The sequence below is a fragment of the Tursiops truncatus genome, chromosome 3 (genome assembly GCF_011762595.2).
Source record: "Tursiops truncatus isolate mTurTru1 chromosome 3, mTurTru1.mat.Y, whole genome shotgun sequence".
Classification (NCBI taxonomy): Eukaryota; Metazoa; Chordata; class Mammalia; order Artiodactyla; family Delphinidae; genus Tursiops; species Tursiops truncatus.
This window is the reverse complement of record NC_047036.1, coordinates 43,724,821-43,747,278: the sequence shown is the minus strand read 5'-3', so window position 1 is coordinate 43,747,278 and position 22,458 is coordinate 43,724,821. Positions and strand designations below refer to the sequence as shown.

Genomic DNA, 22,458 nt, shown 5'->3' with positions numbered 1-22,458 from the left:
GATTAAAAAGAAAAAAAATTCATAGTGAAATTCATACTTTCCAGCAACTGCCAACTCTATATAAATCATGTGAAAAGAACTCCTGAAACAGAACGAAATATGAATTTTCACAATTAGGAAACAATACAACTGTCTTTTAAAAGTTTTAGTTAAACAAAAGAGTATGCATACACATGCATGTTTACAAAAAGGTCTTTATAAACATAGGAAAAAGTCAAAGGATTGCTTTGCTTATTACAGGTTATCCCTAGGGAATGTCCTTTCCTTATATAATTAAAGTTGAGGAAAAAAAGATAGTTTTTAACAGCAGTAAAGTTGCTAAAAATTAGGCGTAAAAAGTTATTTTCAAAACTACTCTCTAAGCATATTTGCTAAACACAAACATGCAAACGACCTTACCCTAATTTATTTTCTCCATTTTGCAAAATACTGTTCTCCCGACAGTTATATGCTTTCTAAAAAATACTTCTCATCATATAATGTCAGGTAATAAATATGATTATCTCTTTTCTGAGCCTTCATTACTTTTCATTTGCATTTCTTTTTATAGTTGGTACCCAGCTTTAAAATTTCAAGAGTTTATAAGTTCAAAAATCTACTTGTTTTAATAATTAGAACTAAATCTAGCCACAAAAAATAATTTTCAAATTAAAATTTTGGAATATAATTTGCTAGAGCTTGAAGGGAACGAAAAAATTATGTAAGCCAACCTCTTCTTTTCACAGATGAGAAAGAGACCCAGGGGATCAGCCTTAGGTCCTCACAAAGTGATGAGAACCCTCATTATGTCCTACCGATGACATGCTTTATCCCACATCACATAATTTTGAAAGTTGCATTTTCCATTATTCTCGTTAATAATTTCAAAATAATAAGGAAAATATACTGCTCCCAAGATGATGCATAATCTATATAAATTAATGGTAACTAGTTAAATTAATGGTAACTAGTAAGGGAACTGTGAGTCTCTTTACCTCATCCTCATCTGTACAGTCAAGGTTTAAGCAGTGAGTCTTCATAGTTACTTGCACTTATATTATAGACAGTTAATTTTTACTGAGTGCTTTTCTGGGTTAAGAACCGGACTTCATTATCCTGTCTAATCACCCCCACTCACCCCATTTTCAAGATAAGAAATGTGAGGTTCAGAGAAGTTAAGTGACTTCTTTGGAGTCCAGCGACAGTCAGTGCCTAAGAGGACCTGACTCCTCGGGTCCAGCATCCTCATCACTACCCTGTGCTGCCCCTGAAATGTAATCGTGCAGTTCCAAAACACATTCATGACCAGAGTGGATGGAATTCATTTGCCTGATTACATTTCCCAATCTGTGAGCCTCTGAAACTATGGGAAGCTATTGGAAATGCAAGAGCCACACAGCTCCCAGACTGTGATCTCAGACTCAGACTGTCTTGCACCAGCTTTGATGTAACTCCCCCTTTGGGCCTCCTGACCGACTTCCTAGGGCACTGTAGTTACTTACGGAACTACAAAGGCTTTTTATTTTGTCCCAGGCACGGCGATCTAAGGATTGCCCGGTGGCGGCAATGAGGAGGCAGGGAGCTCTGCATGGTTCTCTGGCCAGAGCCAGGAACCCTACCCCAGGCTTGGCTGCTGAGCCTTGTCTGCACCCTGCTCCCACCCAGACAGGGCTACCTGAACTACACTCACAGTTCTCCCTATCAGCACGCAAGCCTACCATGGACTTCCGGGCCTGTGTGTGTTCTCCACCCAACCCCACCCGCAGGCCACAGTCTCCCTCCAAGTCCCTTTCACTTGTTTAACTCCTCGGCATTCTTCACGACTCGGTGGACCTCCCAATTCCCAGAAAACCCTCCCTATACCCTCCTCGTTCCCAGCTGTCACCAGGCAGTCTGTTACCTTGTTAAACTCCTTCATGGGCTTCCCCACTGCTGGGTCCCCAGCACCTTGGAGCCTGGCTCACAGCAGTCACTCCAAGAGTGTTCATGAAGGCATGACCCTGCCCGTGTCAGGAGCGATGACAGCACTGACCATGGGCATTCATCCTGGCATGTTTACTACTCTGCCCTTTCGTTTTTCTAGAAAGAGCACCCACAGACCAGACAAAAAGATTTGGAATGACCCTCCATCTGACGTGCTTGTTTTCCTATAACCTATCAGCTCCCCGGCACCTTGCCCGTGGAGGCTGCGCAGCTGACATAAACCTTGTGATGGGTGTGCCTAGGCCACGATCAAGCTCTGTGCGTGAAGCATTTGAGCATATTTGTTCTCTGACTTGAGATGGTCTTGGATTATTCTGGATGACAGCAATACAGTCGTCCCCCAGTAGCCACGGGACACTGGTTCCAGGACCCCCTGCGGATACCAAAATCCACAGATGCTCAAGCCCTTATACTATAAAACTGTTGAGTACCGTCGGCTCTCGGTACCTGCGAGTTCTGCAACCTCAGATATGGAGGGCTGACTGTACACTGCTGGGCACCAAAATATCTTCCTGCCTCTGAAATTTTAACACAAATTAACAGAAAATCTGATTCACTTTACAATAATGTATAATTTAAAAAGAACTTTTCGTAAACACTTGTTCAGTCAGACATGACTATGTATGCAATGACAGAGGAAAAACTAAAAAGTTTTAAAAGTGGGATATCTAACTCAGATACCAAGGAACTTTAAATCAAAGAGTTCAGCAAAATTCACAATACAGTACTGACTTCTGTAAATAGACACATTTATATTTAGTAGGATACCAATAATTCTTTATTGCAGAGGGAATAAAAACATATTAAAAAGTATCTCACAACGGAGACAAAATGAGTGTTCCAGACAGAAGAAACAACATTTAGCCCATTGAAAGAAAAGAAGAGTTAGCCGGGGAAACAAAAATGTGAACATAGCACTGAATGACTGGAGCAGGGAGTTCTGGAAGGGGGAGCTGAGAGGGGAGCAGAGCCAATTACCAGAGCTTCTGAACTACACTAAGGAGTCTGGACTTTATTCTCAGGATGAAGAAAAGTTGTTGTTTTTTTTTTTCCTCTGAATTCATTTATCTAAAGATAGAACACAGCCATTTGAAAGTGTGGAACACAATATCAACACAGAATAAAGTTGGGGAAGTAAATTGAATTGTTACATTTCCTTTACATGAATAAGTATCTTAAGAGAAACAATTGTAGATTTTAAGATTTATTAAGACACTAATGACACAAGTAACTAACAGTATCTAAGTTGAGTGATACTGCTTGATTTTCAGGTTGAAAGATTATAATAACCTATATATTTCAATTAGATGGCAGCAAATGCAAAAGCATCTTTTGAACTGTATAGTATACTGTAAGCAGGAGTTCATTCTACAGCATTTCATCATTCTCCTGGCCTCAGTTTGTGTGTAGAAGGCATGCTGAACACCAGCAATTCAAATCACATAAATTATCCACCACTCACAAGGTGCAAAATCTATTATGCATATATTTGAAAAGAAATTATTTTTGAATGCCAGAAAAAGTGCCAATTATTTCTGATGGACTTGGGATTTCCCAGCTTTACCACTGATTAGCTATCTGAGCTGTTTAAGCCTGTGTTTCAGTTTCCTCATTTTTAAAATGAGAAGACTAGATTAGATTTTTGTCTACTGAAGTGTCAAGATCAGACTTGCATCATAGAAGCCTCACTCTACCTGCAGTGTAGAGAAATGACTGAGGAGAACATGTCCAAAAGCCAGAGGCTAGTTAGGAAGAAGGTTTGCAAGAACTGGGACAAGGTGACAGAGGCCTGACCCTGGGTTAGCAGCTGCGTGGGTGGATTCCAGGGCTAGCAGACAACTGGCAACAATAGAACTGGACACTGACTGGAAGCTGAGGGTGAGAAAGCCAGAGGAGTAAGAGCACGGTGATGAGGGAGATGGTGACAGGAATTACCATCGGCACCGCAAAGGACCAGGAGATCTGAAGGGGAAGACAGAGAGGCTGCGGAAGACAGGGATTCAATTCGGACACTGTGCCGGCTGCAGTGCCTGGCAGAGCTGTACCTCCTGGTGAAGCTATCCCAGAGGCTCTGTCATTGAAGCCAAGATATTTTAGGCACCAAAATATTAATAAGAACGATTCAGCAAAGATACAGCTAATAGTCTTCTGATAGATCTTCTTCTCTCTAGTCAAAGACATTCTTTTAGAATCTTCGTACAAAACTTGAAATGTGGTTATATAGGAATTTAGGCCCTTGGTGCAAGAACAAGATCTAAAGAAATGTATTTGGGAACTTTGAAATATTTGAAAATCTAGTATATGATAAAGGGGAAACTTTTAATCAATAAGCAGTGCTGGGACACCTAGCCAATCATTTGGAGAAAATTAAGTTAGGGCCCTGTGTCACCCCTTAAACTTCATACAGATAAGAGATTTTTTTAAAAAAACCTAGAAAAATAGTATTAGAAAAGACTGGTGAATTTTTATAATCTTGCAGTAGGGAATAATAATAGCTATTACCTATACAGTGTTTGCCATGCACCAAGCACTGTTTTAAGAACTATACAAACACTTTGTCCTCACAACAACTCTGAAGTAGTATCTTCATTTTATAGTTGAGGAAACTTAAGTGCAAAGAAGTTAAGTAACTTCCCAGATACACTACTTGATAGTGGTGAAACTCTGACTAGAACTCAGGCATCTGTACTCTGAACCACTACACAACCTACCCTCTCTAGAAGGCAAGGAAGGGAGGGAGGGAGGGAGGGAGGGAGGAAGGGAGGGGGGAGGGAGGAGAGGGGGGAGGGAGGGAGGAGAGGGGGGAGGGAAGGAGGGAGGAGAGGGGGGAGGGAGGAGAGGAGGGGGGAGGGAGGAAGGAAGGGAGGGAGGGAGGAGAGGGGGAGGGAGGGAGGAGAGGGGGAGGGAGGGAGGAGAGGGGGGAGGGAGGAGGGGGGAGGGAGGAGGGGGGAGGGAGGAGGGGGGAGGGAGGAGGGGGAGGGAGGAGGGGGAGGGAGGAGGGGGAGGGAGGAGAGGAGGGGGAGGGAGGAGAGGAGGGGGAGGGAGGAAGGAAGGAAGGGATTGAAATTTGAAGGAATATTTAAAGCTTTATAGAAAAATACTATAATTGAAATTCATAACACAAAAGTAGAAGAAAACAATTCCAATAAATGTCAGAGCTAATATTCTAATATACAAAGGATGCTTAAAAATCAGTAAGAAAAAACAAACAATTCTCTCCCATGTGTGAAAGGAAATACACAAAAGAAGTAGGAAATTGTTAATAAACACAAGTTGTACTATGATGCTAAAAAGCTAAGAAATGCAAATTAAAATAAGAAAACATCTTTCATCCACCACATTGGCAAAAATGAAAGACTGATAATATCCAACGCTGGCAAGAACGTGGGGCAATGCGCACTCTCACCATGAGAAAAATGTACACTGGCAGTGTTTTACAGGGCAATTTGGCTATATGATAAAATTTTTAAATATACATGTCCTTTGACTCAGCAATTTCACTTCTGAATATTTATTTTACAAAATCAAATGCACAAACATATGAAAATGTAGGTACAATGGTAGTCACTACAGCTAGATATAACAACAAAACAATATAAATGTCTAAAACTAGGAAACTGGTTAATGAGACAGGCAAATGATAGAATCTACGCAGTCATGGAAAATGACAGCTCTATGTTCATCATTAAGATAATGAACAAAATACTATTAAGAAAAAAGCAAACTATATAGCAGTCTACATAATACTGTTCTTTTGTTAAAAGATAAATAAAGTAAAAAAATAAATTCTTCTGTTGCTTTCAAAAGGACTGTCTAATCATTTTATTAATGAAGTTTAATTCTATAAATTCTGAATCCCAGAGAAATCATAAGGACCTTGTATAACAGTGTGGAGGTGCCAGTGTACCAGAATAACTGAAATATATTTTCAAAATTCAAAATAAATTTATATTAAGACACTAAACCTTCTCCAGGAATATGAACATCTACATTAATATGTCACATCTTTTTTAAAATCTAAGGTTCAGTGAAAATAATTTTATTTATTACCCAAGAAGAATTTAAGAATACCAATAAAATCCAGACCATAAATAACAGGTAGAGCCAATTAATTATTTTGAAAGAGAAAAAAAGAATTGTGAAATGTCTTTTTCAAAACACTAAGCATCTTAAGAGCATGTGAACATCAAGAATCCTTTCACAAGTAGCCATCTTATTAAACCAAAGTCCTTGCAGTAACTAAATAACTTGGTCAACATTGCAAAGCTGGCGCTTACTGCCTGACTTCTCAAAGTCTAGCTAGGAGAAAGGGCAGTACATACTGGTGGTGGTGGTTAACTATCAAGCATTTTTTAAAAACTGCAGGATATAAAATGACTCAGGCCAACAAATAAAGCAAAACGATTTTCCCACAAAGCCAATCCACAAGACATTTGTAATGAGCAGCATCCAATTTCATGTAATTCCAAACAGCACTGTATTTATCCAGCATCATCAAGGCTACAGGACGACCCCTTCCAGATAATTTAGATGTTTACCACTCAGGATCAAAATACTTTCTAAACTATAAACACAACAACCTTGCAATAATGAGCCACAGTAATCAGCATTACAAAAAACAAAGCCAATCATATAACCTTGATCACTCTCATTTTACAAATAAGGAAGCTGATGCCCAAAAAGTAATGTTGGAAAGTGCTGTGATTTAATAAATTTATAATCTTAGAGGCAATCCAGGTATGTGGAACCTAACGTTCAAACACCAGGTGGCCCCAACTGCAATGTTTTAATGTCCTCTTATCTCTCCCTTTCTCCTCCCTTCTCTCTCCTCACCTGTCAGGTCTCTGCTTATATGCTGCCTTCAGGGAACCTGTCTCTTGCTCACACTACTTGCCTTCTAATTGGCTGCTTTTAATTGCTGCATGTTAGGGACACCAAATGGACAAGACTGCAAGAATAATAACTTAAATAAATGTCAGTGAATTCTGAGTGAATGCCCTTGGAACTCTTCTAAGTGTAAAATCAAAGAACTTCAAAGTGCAGATTTTGTTACAGGCCCTTTGGCAGCTCAGAGCCTTTTTTACTTACTTCTTAGTGCTAAACCATGTTCTAGATAAGGGAGGCTGCCAGGTTTAGTTACCACCGGTAAATCGTTTTCTGTTACGTGGGTTCTTGGCTCCTGAAATCTCATATAGTACTTGTCTAGCAAACCTCTTCTTTAATGCAAATGTGAACTATTTATCCCAAGTTGAATTATTATCAATAACAAATTAAATTTTGGATGAAGCAGGGTTATTGGCACAAAAATCCTAAAAGTGGTACCCTAAGTTTAGATAACACTGAGAACTCGGAAGAAGGACTCATTATATTAATGCATAACACCTTCAGGTGTATATTTATTCATATATATGCACACACACATGAGCCCACACATATACTCTCTCTCTCAACTCCCTGGTAAGAGCAGGAGAACTAAATACACATAGCAAACACTTCTTCCTACAGCATATAATCATGCAGTATAGCTATTTCCTCTGTACCACATTAAGCTGTCCTACTTCACCTGAGGCACTGGGTTTAATAGTCCAGATACGGCCTAATGAATCTATCACAAACCGACAAGGCTTTTGCCATTCAACCCCGTCTTAGCTAGGTCCCAGACTGCATCTGACAAAGGGGAAGAACAGACAATCCATAGACTAGGTTGAACTTGCCATGTCATTATTACCCTCATCCATTTAGTCAACAAATATTTATCGAGGGTCTACTCTGTGCCAGGCATTTTGCTAGGTGCTGGGTTGCTACCAGCCAAAGGCTCTGCCCACTCAGATTTTACAGTCTTCCAGGGAAGGCAGCCATTCACCAAATGACATAACAAATATAAAATCACAACACTGACAGTAGGGACACTGAGCTACAAAGCCAGTCTGGGAGATCAGGGAAGGAAGGCTTCCCTGAGGAAGCATCAGTGAGCTAAGACCTGAACACTGAGGAGCTGGCTCGGGACTAGGCACAGTGCTCCTGGCAGAGGGCGCATGCGGTGCGTGCAAAGGCCCTATGGCAGGAGGCGGTGTGCTGAGTCTGAGGAACTTACGGCAATCCTGCAGAGAACAAGGGCCAGCGTGATCAGAGATGGGCCTGGAGAGGCAGGCACGGGCTAAACCAGGCAGGGACTCTGTGGGGCATGTTAAGGATTCTGTGGTCTTTATCCAAATGGAAAGCATTTGAAAGTTTTAAAATTCAATTTAATTTACTTCTCTAGAGGAAAATTGTTATAATAAGATTTACATTGTAAAATGATCACTCTGGCCACGTAATATGGAGAACCAACTGGAAGGGAGAAAGTAGGAGAGAGTGAGCAAGTTAGAAGGCTACTTACTATTACATTAGTCCAAATGAGAGATCACGGAAGGTGGACTAGGGATGTGATAATAGATGAAATCACCTGAAGACCAGAAGTTGTCAAGGACAACCCTAGGTTCTGGTTCTGCCATTTCATGAGCAGGGAATGTATTAGTAGGGCAAGGTACAGGGAAAATCCTAAATTTGGTTTTAGATATCTGAGTATGGATGTGTCATGTAGATAGGTGTGGCATTTAGGAGAGATCATGGCTAGGAAAATAAACTCTGCAATCATTCGTGAATGGCCAAAAATTGATCTAAATGCATTAATGAGCCTGGGGTGGGGGTGGAAGACAGGGAATGACAGAAGGCCTGGGCCTGAGTATGTTCTAATATTAATGTTCAAGAAGATGAGGAGAAGCCATTCAGGAAGGGTTGTCACAGGGTTAAGAAGAAAATCAGCAGGGCTTACCTATCAGCCCAAATAACTAGACACTCAAATACCAGAAACTCAATTTTCTCAATATCTGACAGTTTATACATGGCTCCAATTATTTTGTAACTACACTTAGTTATTGAACTAATTACTGTTTGGTTTACATTATATAAAACTGGTCATTATTATTAACTACTGCTTGCTAAATACCAACTACTGCTACAAAATACCAAGCAATGCACAAAAACTCATAAGAAATAGTTCCTGCCTTCAAAACCTGCCTCAAGCTAGATTATGATTAAAATCACATCACATCACAGTAAGTCATGAGTCAGTGTATCTTCTTATACACTTATGTAAAAATAACCACTTTGGGAAAATGAATTCATCCTAACACTCATGTGCATCCAATATTCATGGGTGCTAGACATTAGCCTAGGTGCTGAGCAATGACAAAGAATAAGACAGAGCTCCTTGTCTGTTAGCAGTTGATATTTAGTATTCAGAACACTGTAAGACCAGTTTGAAGATTATTTGATGCTATATCAGTCGAATGGCTATTTAGCAATAAAGAAAGGTAATAATCACATCTTATCTGTCAAGAGTACCACCTCCACCCACCGCCCAGTATCTACCCTCTCCTTGCTCCGCATATATTCATCATCATCATGCTTACATGTGATAAACTTAGTAAACACACTAACTACAGCACTGTGTGAGCTCCGGGCACTTCCTCTAGTCTTCAAGAAGTCTGACTGTCTCATCAATAATTCCCAGGTGACAGACTGTACTTACAGAAACACACGCTTGGTGGGTTTTAAGAACCTGAAGAGTTCTTGGCAGTCTACAACATCTCAATCTATTAAACCAAAACTAACCAGACTAGTATTTCAAAGGACTCAATCACTAACAGTACAGAGCTCCTCTCCATACCAAACATACCTGAACCAACCATGATATGTCACAGAGTAAATGAAGACAAGGGTATCTTCTTGATTATCTTACATCCTAGAGCATATTTTACATTTCCCAATGTTGTTTTCTTAACTAGCAGAGTTGCTGTTACTAATAATAAAGTCTGAATTCTAAAGCCAGCATTGGTAGATACTCGGTTTCTTGCTCCTATACCCCCATTTTAATTTTCTCTTTCAAGAAAGAAAAAAATCATGTCTGAACTTGCAGTTCCATACATATACCTCCTAAGAGTAGGCAGAAATAGTTTGAAACTAATCTGTATCTGAATTCCTGTTGCCATTGCTGTGGAAATGGAAAAGCTACAGCATATATCTGTCCGAAGAAAAGGTAAAGAGACCAAAGAGAAAGAGCAAAAACTAGCAGACCAAATGTACAAGCAGAAAGCAGAACAAAGCTACCACCCTTAACCACAAACCTAGAAGGTCAATTAATTCCTCAGAAAGTTAGTGAGGTACTACTGTATTCACTGCAGGAATACAGTGTGGAATGTCATGGGTAAGATTCACAGCACTACTCTTTAATCTGGATGCCCCTCTCTATTCCTATCTCTTACAACGCTTAACATGGTGGTGTGAAACATGTTCATACTACAATCTGCCAACAGAAACAGAGGCTGTGCGTTGATGATATTTTTCTCTACCACCCAGAACATCACCTTGCAGAGGTTCATAAATGCTGGATGCATGAAATCTAAAACAAGTACAAAGGGATAGGGTCTAGCTATACTGCAACAGCTTGTCTCCATGTGTGATGATTAAAAATAAATATGTGATATTATTTCAGCTTCTTTATTTCCTTCCACTTACGATGTAAACAGCACAAATCAAGGAACCTAAGAAACACTCAACACTAATCAATTATTCTCCCTGCCTAACATGATAAGGTGATCTAAGCACAGCTTACTTGTATTACATGGATGAGGCCAGGTTACAGAAAGCTATGCATTACATACACATCAGGAGACAAATGTATTAGCAATGGCACTGGGTAGAAACCTATCAATTGCTTATTGACTCTTGAAGAACAACTTTCTCCTTCAAAATCATTAGTTAATCTGATTATTAACTTGAAAAAGAAAATGGAGACGTTAGAGTGGTGAAAAGAAATGGACTGTGGAGTGGGACTAACTTGGGTTTGAATCCTAGCCTGTCTTCTAGTTGTGTGATAATGGGGCTTTAGCATTGCACATGAGTTTCCACCTCTTGAAAACAGAAACTACAATGCACTGGAAGGCTGCAGCGATGATGAAATGAGATAATATATATAACTTGCCTGACACACAGAAGGCAAAAAAAGTGACTATATAAAAGGTATCTAAATACATCTCTATGCTCAATGTACATGTTTAGCCACAGCAAAAAACCTCTTATATTCTTGCAATAAGAACACCCAACTCATCTCACTGCTTTGCAATGAGCATTTGTAAATGAACATTTAATTCTGTTCCTGATTATTTCTTTCGTGTTTAAAAATGTTCTTAAATTATTTCTTAAAAACAACTTGGGTTGATTCCTAATACTGCACATTTCCTCACATTAATCTTTTACCCGTTTACATTTTAAAGTAGCTCTAATTTTTGACTCAGGATATAAAAGGAGGCCAAGACTGAGGAAAACAACCAAGTCTAAGGAATATACTTGGTATATCTGATATAGCAAGGCATTTCAAGGTTAGAAGGGCAATATACTGCAGCTCTTAAGTAGCCTCTGGAGACTATTACTTTTCCATGCCACGTTCTCCTATTGCCTTCTTCATAAAGAAATAACTCTCAACCCAAGAAAATAGGGTACAAAATGCAAAAGTTGTGCCTTCTAACTCAGAGCACTTCTGAATGCCCCACATTCTTCCTCAGGGGAATCCACTCCCCATTAACTGCCTTGCCACCCCATCATTTCTTCTTCTGGAATGCTCACAGCAACTGTCAAGGGCTGATCAGCAGACAGCCTAGGCAAGCTGTAGCTGGTTCTTCTGTTCTTGTTGAAAGCAAAGAACACTCCTTTCATTCCATATTTTGGAATCTTTATGTCAATAAGTCCGTGACCATTTCTAAAACATGCAACATATGCTTGAGGTGCTACAGGAGATGTGAAAGAATATAAATGAACAGAGCTACTTCCTGTTTTTTGTATCTAACAAAACGGAGTTATTATAGTGTATTGGGGATAATATATTAAGGAATGTTGGTTAACCAGTCACCCTTGCCAAAATCAGATATGAAAAGACAACAAAAGTTGGCAACAATTCTAGTTCTGATATTTCTTTTTCAGAATTATATTTAATAAGGTTAGTCTTTGAAGAATGCATTAATTTCCTTACCTAATTTAAAACAGAACTTGGAGACAATTCATAATTACAAAACTTACAAATTCATGTAAGACTAACTTATGTAACTACCTCTATTGTTTTATAAAATCACCAACTTAACTTTTTTAAGAACTTGTTTTTAGGTAATAATGTTCCTATACCTCCTCTAGTAAAAATTCACTAAGTTATATTTATAGTCTAGCAGCTTCTAAAAGGAAGTGAAAACTAAGGGCTCTATGAGGATATAAAAGCAGCCTATGAAATAGCTTTAGTTTTACACAAAAACTAACATTAACAAGTACAGCATATCTTGTTCTTTCATGGGGCCAGCAAATTGATAGTTGTTTTTTTTTAAGTTACAAAAATAGAATGGAGTAATTATATCTACCAACTCACAATAGCCTGTTCAATGGAGAGTAACACTGTAATTTCTCTTCAAAGACCGTAAATAGGAAGAAAAAGCCCCTAATTCTGTAATATAAGGAAAAATCCCAAACCCTTGGGCGCCACTTACAGGCAAAAAACTTCCACTGATTTCAGTTACTAATCTGTAAAAGAGGGATGTACTTAAAATCTTCTGTTTTAATATGAGTATTCTTTATATAAGTTATACTACAAAAATGTATTTTCTACAATTTAAATTTCTACATCCGAAGATCAAAAATTGGAGGAAATTATGAAATTAAAAATCTCACAGAATTCTCTTTAAAAGAATACAATAAGTCTTTAAACAGAAGGGGTCTCCAGACCTATAGTACCACTGAAACAAAAATATTTCAAAATCTCAATGTTAGATTTTCCTCCTGAAAGTATGAATGCAACTTACTGTCAAAAAAGTAAAGTTCAACTGAGATTTTACTAACTGCTTACAATCAAAGTGTTTATACCAATAGAATCAAATGAATTTCAACCCCATTAACAAGGAAATTGTAAAAAAAAAAAAAAAAATCACTATTTCAAGAGGAGAAGGAATCAACATTTTACTATAAATGAAATGTTTAGGTATAAGATTTGGGATGAACAAACAGCATTCTGGCTAGTGACATTCATTTTAAAAAATGATTATGCTGATTAGCCCATAATTTCATATACTGTGCAATTATTATCCACCCCTTAAACAAAAGAGGGGAAAAACCTAGGTTACAAAATGCAAAAATTAAGCATGGATTACTCAGTACCTGAATTCTATCTGCTTACACCTTCGTCCTCTTATTTTGTGTGGAGACAACACTAAACAACATCTATATGTTAATTTTACAGTAGTTCCTCTTCTGCTATATTCAATAGCTCATTAAGATGACTAGAATGCTGACACTTGCTAAACTATTTACTGTATCCAAAAATTCGGTCTCATGAGAACAGACAAAATTAATCTCTCAAATTTTGGGTTTAACATTTTTATCTGGAGCTCACTTGTAGTAACAATTGCCTACAACGAATTATCCTAGTCAAGTTTTAATCCAATCTTCCCAGGAGCAGTAGTGTAGAGGAATAACCCTGTAAGACTAAGTTACATGGACAAGAGCACACAGAAAACTACCACAGTCACAAATCTTTCCTATCAATACTGCCATGGCACAGTGCTGACCATATTTTTAGTTGGTTTTTTTTGGGGGGGGAGGGTTGAGGCGGGGAGAGGGAAAGGGGCAACTTCCAAGGAATCAACGAACTGTGGTTTTAAACAATCAAGTTCCCCCCAAAATCACTTTAGATAATTAACCAAAGCCAATGAGTCCTACTGTCAAATTCGTTTCACAAGGGAAACAAACCTAAGGCAGTCTTTAAAATACTCAGAATAAAGGTCAGGAAACCCTATAGGGAAACGGGTGACTATCACAAAAACATTTCCAGCAACTCAAAATACCTCTCAAACTTGTGCTTTGCATACACTAGTCAGATTCTTTTAAAAACAAGGATGATGGCTGTCACAGTCAAAAGAACTTCCTTAAACATAAAAATTTCCAGTTGCCAAAAAGGGTCAGGCCAGGAACGGCTGGTCTGAGTTACCTTACAAACACCGTAGCGCACAGGCAGTACGGCTCTTACGGAGCCGGAGTCACAGCACTGTGTCCCCTGGAAGCCGGCAGTCGGCGGCGGCCCGCGCAGCTGCACGGAGCAGGAAGTACCGCACCCGCGCCGCGGTCCCCAACCACGCCGGAGAGGCTGCGGGGAGCAGTCACCACCGCTTTGAAACTGAATGGCTGACACATCCGGTCCTGGCTCTTACACCACTCCGCCAAATGCAAACCTCAAAGGCCAAATTCAAACTCCAAACAGAAGTCACTCAAGTCTTAGTGGTGCAGTCTTCATTCCCAAGGACATTGGGGGACGCAATCAGAAAACCCCACGTCCTAAAAGACCGCAAGCCCCCGAGCATTTGCAGCCGATCAGCCCACACCGCTTTGACAGACGTTACGGAGCCGTCCACCCGGAGCCCCCTGCGGCCGCGCTCCGGGCGCGCAGCCTTCGTCCCAGCCCGGCCCCCGGTACCTGCCGAGAGACTCTGCCTGTCACAGCCGCGGGGACCCCACCGCTTTCTCCGCCGCGCTCTGGCCCCCCCACCCCCGGCCTCGGGCAGGGTTCCCCACCTACCCCGCCCACCTACACCGCCCGCCTGCAGGGTCGGGCCTCACCCCGGCGCCCCCGAGGACTCTTGTCCGAGGTCGCCGCCGCTGCACGGCTGCCCGTCTCCCAACCCGACCCGGAGGGCAACGCCAGGGTCCCGCTCCGGGGCTCCTCGGAGAGTTCCGATTCCGGGAGCCCCCAAAAGCCAGCCCGGGCCCCCACACCTTATCTCAACCGGTACCCGCAGCGCGGCTCGCACGCCTGTCACATGTCTGCAAACAATAACAAACTCTCCCGCATGTCCCCGCCCCGGGCCCCCGTCCCGTCCCGTACCCCAGGCCAGGTCCGGGGCGCCGCCCGACGCCGGAAGGGTCAAAGGGGGTGCCAGAGGGCTCCCGGCGAGCGGCGTGCAGCCTCGCTGCGCGGATCCCCGGGACGCCCTGCGCAGTGCCCGGGGTTCATTCATTGCCCTCGCCCGCCCGCCCCCCAAGTCCCCATCGCGCCCCCGGCCGCGCTGCTCACCCGGCTGGGGCCGCCGCAAGAGGCGGCTCGGCGGCGGGCGTCCGCTTCTCCCCGGGCTCGGCCCCCGCGGGGCTCGGGGCGCCGCTGTCCGGTGCGGCCGCCGGTTCTGTAGGGTGGGCGCCGCTGCGGCTCCCGGCTCCGTGGGGCGGCAGCACCACCACAGGCTGGAAACCGCTCCCGCCAGCGGCCGCGTCCGCGGGCTCCGGCGACGGGGAAGTGGAGGACGACGGCGGCGAAGCGGTGAGGAAAAGCGGCGGCTCGGGCAGCTGGTCCAGCTCCACACTCCGCACTTTGCGCAGCTGCCGCCGCCGCCAGTCCGCCCGTTCGCGGCCCCCACTGCCCGCCTCCCGCAGCAGCCCCGCGGCTGCCGTGGGCGTGCTGCTTGCCTTGAGGGCCCCTCCGCCGCCGCCCGCTTCGGGGCTCGCCGCCCCGGCGCCCGGGAATCCCGAGGACGAGGCGCGATTCCCCGCCGCCGCCGCCATTTTCTCTCGCGGGCTACATTCGCTTGGCCCCTGCGAGGGAGGGAGGGGGCGGGGAGAGTGCAGGGGGCGGGCGGACGGGCGGGCGCTGCGCCTCTAGCGTAAGGCCGCCTGCGCCAACTGCGTGAGCGCGGCCCTCTGGGCGCCCGGCAGGGACTGACGCGCGAGCGCGCGGCGTTCAGTGGAGGGAGGACAGCCGGCTGCAGGTTGGTGGGGGGCCGGCTGTGCGCTCCGTCCTGCGCGCCGGCCAGCAAGGTGGGCTCCGAGGTGGCCGCCGTGGGGGCGCGCTGCGGTTTGCGCGCCGCACCCGCCGCGCCGCCAGGTAGTCCCGGGCTGCACCGGCGAGAGGAGGAGCTTCGGTGGAGGAGCGCCGCTTCCTCTCCGCCGCAATCTCGGCCCGGCTTGGCCGGGGCTCGCCTCACGGGAGCCGCAGTTCGAACTTCGGTGTATGGGCCGTTGAAGAGGACGCAGGCGAGAGGGTCTGCAGCCTGTCATTCGCATTGCCTGTTGCAGTGGGCGTCGGAGAACCCGGGCGCGGACCAACCCACCCCCGACCCCGCCTCCACTCCGTACGGGGCGCGCAGGTGGCGCCCAGGGGTGTCGCCTGCTGCAAAGCGAAAGAAACCCAACGTTCAGCGGCCCTAGTTCCGCGCACCAAAAAAAACAAGTTTTATAAAAGCTTTCCTCATCTTTTGCCCACCCCCCACCCCCCAAATCATGCTACAAATAAAAGTTTCCTGGAATATCTTGTTCAAAACCTGAAGTCACCGATTGGGACACTCTTCTCACCCTCTATCCCGCCCCCGGCTAGAGAGAGACAGGAGCGGGCGGCGGGGGTCCGGGGGATCTCTACAGATTTCTATTTTTTCCTCCGGTGTCTTTGGGGAAGGCAGCGATATACAGGACCACAGAGAGCACGTTTGGGGAAGGAACCAGGAAGTGTTTGCTATTGTCATCCTCGGCCAGGTTCTGGCCCTCCCCGAATCCTATGCTTTTAGCTGCACGTCCCTCTTCCCAGCAGGGTCGGGCCGCCGTCCGGGTTCCCTCCGCCCCCGCCCCTGCAGTGCCGGAGCTGCCTAACGCGGAGTTCCGAACCCTTCCAGTCCCTGGGGGCGTCTGGCGATAAGGTGCTTTGGAATGGAAAAAGCACCATTTACATGTTAATGATTTTCGACCTTTCTTCAGGCTTCCGTGTCGCGTTTATTTCTCCCCTCCCTTCTCTTCCTCCAGCCGGTTTGTCTGTGATGAGAAATCTCCCACAACCCGGGAGCAGAGTCCCTAGATTTATTTTGTGAAACAGGAATTAAGGCGGGGGCTGGGTTGGGGGGGGAGGCAGAGGGCTCCTCAGGAACAGAAAGGAGAGCGGTATCCTGTCAGTATTCATATATTTCGACAGGAGTCTAAACTGTCTACAAAATAATTCCTTTGATTTTTTTGGAAATAGATAAAATGAAAACCTCCTTCCTGGCTATAAATGGTAATTGAGGAGGATGGTGATATCCGAGGGATTTTTAAAGCGGGTTCAGATTTCATATTAGCTCAGTGTTTTGAGTACTGCAACATCTGCCATAAGATAGTTTTAGATAATTACATCCAATGGCACAAATTTTGAAACTTTAGATAAATCTGTTAAAAGTTTAAGTCTACATTTAGGCTATAATTATACACTCTTTTAACGGTAGCCAAGTGTATCATCCAAAGAAAACAGTAGTTATTTCCCAGGTCTTCCCGGATTGCCACACCCACCAAATCCTACATTGGAAAGGATAAACTTTTTTCTTTCCTATTTAGATCAGAAAACCTTTAAATTTGCACACACATATTTAGTTAACTGTAAATGAGAAAAGTAAGTAGACGCCTTCAGCTTTTCAAAATTGTTCCAGTTTTGAAGTTTGGCCAGAGTAGAAAAGTGGAAATGGAATTCCAGCAAAACATTTACTTTTGCCTCTTCATTTGTACAGTGATGAAAATGGAACCAAGTGAGAGGAGCACCAAATACAACACTATCAACTAGCCACAGTTCTCTGACCTCCATCCATCACACCACTATGGAGAAACCTTAAGTGCTGGTCTTTCATCTAGCTTTTGGTACTTTGAGTCATTTTCTCCTTAATCTTTTTTTTTTTTGCGGTACGTGGGCCTCTCACTGTTGTGGCCTCTCCCGTTGCGGAGCACAGGCTCCGGACACACAGGCTCAGTGGCCATGGCTCACGGGCCTAGCCGCTCCGTGGCATGTGGGATCTTCCCGGACCGGGGCACGAACCCGTGTCCCCTGCATCGGCAGGCGGACTCTAAACCACTGCGCCACCAGGGAAGCCCAATCTTTTTTAAAAATTTTATTTATTTATTTCTGGCTATCTTGGGTCTTAGTTGCTGCGAGCGGGCTTTCTCTAGATGTGGCGAGTGGGGGCTACTCTTCGGTGCGGTGCGCGGGCTTCTCATTGTGGCGGCTTCTCTTGTTGCGGAGCACGAGCTCTAGGTGCACGGGCTTCAGTAGTTGTGGCACTCGGGCTCAGTAGTTGTGGCTCGCAGGCTCTAGAGCGCAGGCTCAGTAGTTGTGGCGCCCGGGCTTAGTTGCTCCGCGGCATGTGGGATCTTCCCGGACCAAGGCTCGAGCCCGTGTCCCTTGCATTGGCAGGCGGATTGTTAACCACTGGGACACAAGGGAAGCCCTTCCCCTTAATCTTTTATGTAAATATTCATGTTGTCATCATGCATCTATACACCGACAAACTTTTTTTTTTTTTGTACGCGGGCCTCTCACTGTTGTGGCCTCTCCCGTTGCGGAGCACAGGCTCCGGATGCGCAGGCTCAGCGGCTATGGCTCCCGGGCCCAGCCGCTCCGCGGCATGTGGGATCCTCCCAAACCGGGCACGAACCCGTGTCCCCTGCCTCAGCAGGCGGACTCTCAACCACTGCGGCCACCAGGGAAGCCCCAGACATTTTTTTAAGGTAGAAAAATAATCAAAGGACATGCTTGACTGAAAAGGGTGTTCTTGCCATATGTTGATACAACGTATTTTTGAAGAGATTTTAACCCATCGAATTGCTACCATAGTTTTTGCAGCTTAAGCATGGTTAAGATTCTAGTTCTAGTTTGGTGCTGTAGGAGCCTGCTTTATATTAATGCATAAAGGCATATGTCAAATTGCCTTAATTTGATTTCTTTAATGACATAATGGTGTCTCTTCCAAGGTTGCTTGTACACTGAAAATTTCGGTTCCTATTTCCAAGCTCTTTATTTCTATCCTCACTCAGATACAAATGTTGCAGTGATTTCATTTTCTTTGTTTCTATCCTCACTCAGGTACACATGTTGCAGTGATTTCATTCATGCCATGACAGCTATGGTAACCTTTACGCCAGTGCTTTACAGATCACTGCTTCCACATAGTGCTTCTGGGATCCCTAAGTCACACTTCAGTTCCTACATCACATTCATTTGGAGGATCCAGTTTAATATTGGTGCATTTCCTCATCGTGCATAAACATCACTGATATTAGAATGAATGGAGTTAATATGCACTGTCAGAAATATTTCAGCCCATGTATCATTCATCATGTGTTTATTAAACACCTGTTAGCCACATGCAAGAAGTTTTCTTCTTCTCTGGGGATATTGTTGGTTGTTTTTCATATTTATAAAAGTAAATAAATAAAACATTCCCATCTGCAAGTATTTTTATTAGTGGGTATTTATCAGGCTGACTCTGATAGAATTTCAGATCCAACAGTGTGTGTGGTTTCACTCCTCTGTGAGATCTATGTCTTAGGTAGTCATAGAGAGTAAGAAGATAACCTTGAGAACAGAGGAAAAGCTGGTGTCCTATCAGAGTTATCAATATTATTATGGAATACTTGCAGGAGAATTGGGGCTGGAACTTGGTTTCTCTGTGCTCTTTCCAGACACCATAATTCCCAGGTATTTCCAGATGTCCTAAGTCAGGAAATCTTGTCATTTATGGGATAGTTGTCCCTCTACAAGTACACTGTAGGTGACATTATAGTAAAAAGTTTCTTAACAAGCCTCCACTTAGCTGACTCATCCAGTAACAGATACCTGTCATTCCTGGTGTGGTGTGCAGCAGGCAGAGGGATGCCACAGCACAATGAATGCTCATGACACCTGCACACCAGGTGAGTTATGGACCCCAAGAGAATCCATCATATTTTTTCACAAATCTGACTATACCTGTTATAACTATCCTTATGGAATTTAATTAAATACTATTAAACATGAGTATGTAAGTGCAAAATGAAAGGTGTTCCAATGAAAACTAAGTTAAATGCTTTGAAAGAATGAATGAAGGTGAGACACAGAAGAATCTCTGTCACATTAGTTGTGGTATGATGATTGTGAAAGATTGGGGAAAAAAGCATTCAAATCTGTAAGAACTTGGCACGTATCTATCAGTTTTCACTTTGCTTGAAAGAGATTAAAAGTGAAAATTGTCAACGAGATATGGGAGAAAGATACATAGGGCTCTGAATAGTGGACCCACACTCAAAAGACCAAGGCCCTACAGCCAAATACTGGTTAAAACCCCCCAACTATACAAAACAAAACCCTGTTATTTATGTTTTAGGCTAAAAGAAAATATTTTATATTATATATACATATATGCATATATATGAGATTCCTTTTTATTAACCAGCCATCTAAACATTTTGCATGTATTTACTTGTATTTAAAATCAGAAACTAATTTTATGGTAAATAATGAAAGCCAGTTGAATTGGGATTTTTATTTAAAAATACAACTACAACTAATGAAGTTTCATTTGTCTCACAGTTAGCAAAATTCTGCTTACCTTTACAACTCTGCACTGATTCTTTGAATTCTTTGCATGAGCCCTGTTGCTTGCTTTTTTTTGATGTATGATGAGATATTCGTTTTCCATTTAACTTTTGTGTCTTAATCATGACTATCATTTTTGCAAAAAAATATTTGAAGACTTCCTGTGTTTCCCCAAGGTCCTCCTGTAATATTCAATTTCTTTCTTTGAATCAGTGTCCTTGTTGGTTTTCTCTTCCTTTGTGGTCCACTGATCCAACTCTGCTAAATCCTATGCTGACAAGACTTTACATGTAATCTGGGAAGTTTAGTACCACTTCCTGTGGCTTAGTCAACTTCTGCATCTTTTGCAACATTTGCACCTTCAGTTTGCAATTGATGTGCATTGTTTTGGGGTCCAAACTGCTAAAGATGTATACAAAATTGGCATCCACTAGAACAGTGCCGCCTGATAAACTATAACGCAAGCTACAAATGCAAGGCACATATGTAATTAAAATTTTTCTAGTAGCCACATTAAAAAAAACTAAAAAGAAACAAGTGAAATTAATTTCAATAATATATTTTATTTTACACAATATATCCAAAATATTACTATTTCAATATGTAATCAACATTGTAAAATATTACTAATGAGATCTTTTACCATTTCTTTTTGTACTAGATCTTTGAAATCTGAACATCTTGAACATCATTTGAGCCACATTTCAGGTGCTCAAAAGAGCACATGTAGATAGTGGCCAGTGTTATCAGACAGCACAGCCCTAGAGCCGTTGTACCTAAGACTTAGGAGTTTCATGGACCATTAAATGTCTGGTTAGGCCAGATTAGTGTATAATTTTAAATATCCACATTTATATGTTCAGGAGATAAAGAATCACAATAGATATAAATTGGTAACATATAACTAATATATTAGTTAACTAAGTATATTAGTCTTTAACTAAGACTAAGTATAGTCTTAGTTATAACTAAGTATATTAATCTTTCTACTTCCAGCAGCTAAACTTTCAAACAAATTTCAGGCACCATTGTCAGCTATCTTTCCAAACTACGGTTCTGATTCTGTCCCATCTCCTCAAACTCTTTAGTGGTTCTACATTACATACAGTATAGGGTCCAAATTCCTTCTTTCATTCATTCAGTGAGTATTAAATGCATTAGCTCCTATGTGCTGGGCACCATGCAAGGCCGAGGGATGTCACAGAGATCAGAGTAGACCTACCATCTGCCCTTATCACACTCCCAGTCTACCACGTCCCTCTGCCTCCACCATTGACTGTTCAGTTCTCAACACAGCTCACCCTGTCCTGCGCCTGGGCTCCAGCCACAGATTAGGAACAGATCATGCTCTCTTTCCTCCATGCTTTCACCCATGAGCCCTCTTCTTCTGAAAACACTTCCTTATATCCACCCCACCCCCAAAGTCTGGACACCACTACCCCTGGGCCTGGCCCATTCCTAACATTTGGAGGGCCAGGGTGAGTACACATGAAGGCCCCATACAACATTTTAAATTAGTTAAAAGTCAAATTGTAAACCAACAGTAAATAAAATATGTTCTAGGCTCCTACCTGGATATATATAAAGACAAATTTGAATGTTACATGTAAAGTTGTGATTTTTATATGACTGGCAACAAAATATTAAAGACTATTGTATTTATATCTGGTGTTCCATTGATGGGCTGAGAGTGCTTGGATGAGGACTAAAATAAAGACATACATTAACTTCCTACTTTTATTTCAACAAAATTACTAATTATGTTGTTATAATTGGGATTTTCACATAATTGGCATTTGATCACTTGAGACAATCCAATTATCTGTTATTATTAAAAGGCAAAATTCTATTTTAAACTACAAATTTGATGAATATCAAAATGTTAAATAAAAATTATTCAAATAAAGCTGAGCCTTTAACTCTGAAAATTTAATTAAATGTCATCAAATATTTTATTAGGGTAAAACTATTTGCAGTCCTAGCATTCAACATCCATACAGTTGCCAATGTAAGGAATAGCAACATACTTCACATGTTTTATTTATACCTCCATAAATACAAGTCTAAGTCATACA

At 42.5% G+C, this 22,458-nt stretch overlaps 1 protein-coding gene across 2 annotated transcripts in view; it reads right to left on the bottom strand.

Moving 5' to 3' along the window:
- Nucleotides 1-15,677, bottom strand: part of MAP3K1 (mitogen-activated protein kinase kinase kinase 1) — an 82,485-nt gene extending 66,808 nt beyond the window's left edge. The window contains exon 1 of one of the 2 annotated variants that reach the window (XM_019930029.3): nt 15,107-15,677. In XM_019930029.3, the coding sequence (XP_019785588.1) occupies nt 15,107-15,588 (482 nt within the window). In that variant the 5' untranslated portion in view covers nt 15,589-15,677. The remainder of the gene's footprint in view (nt 1-15,106) is intronic. The other variant, XM_073802127.1, reaches the window with a different exon arrangement.
- Nucleotides 15,678-22,458: the final 6,781 nt, after the last annotated feature.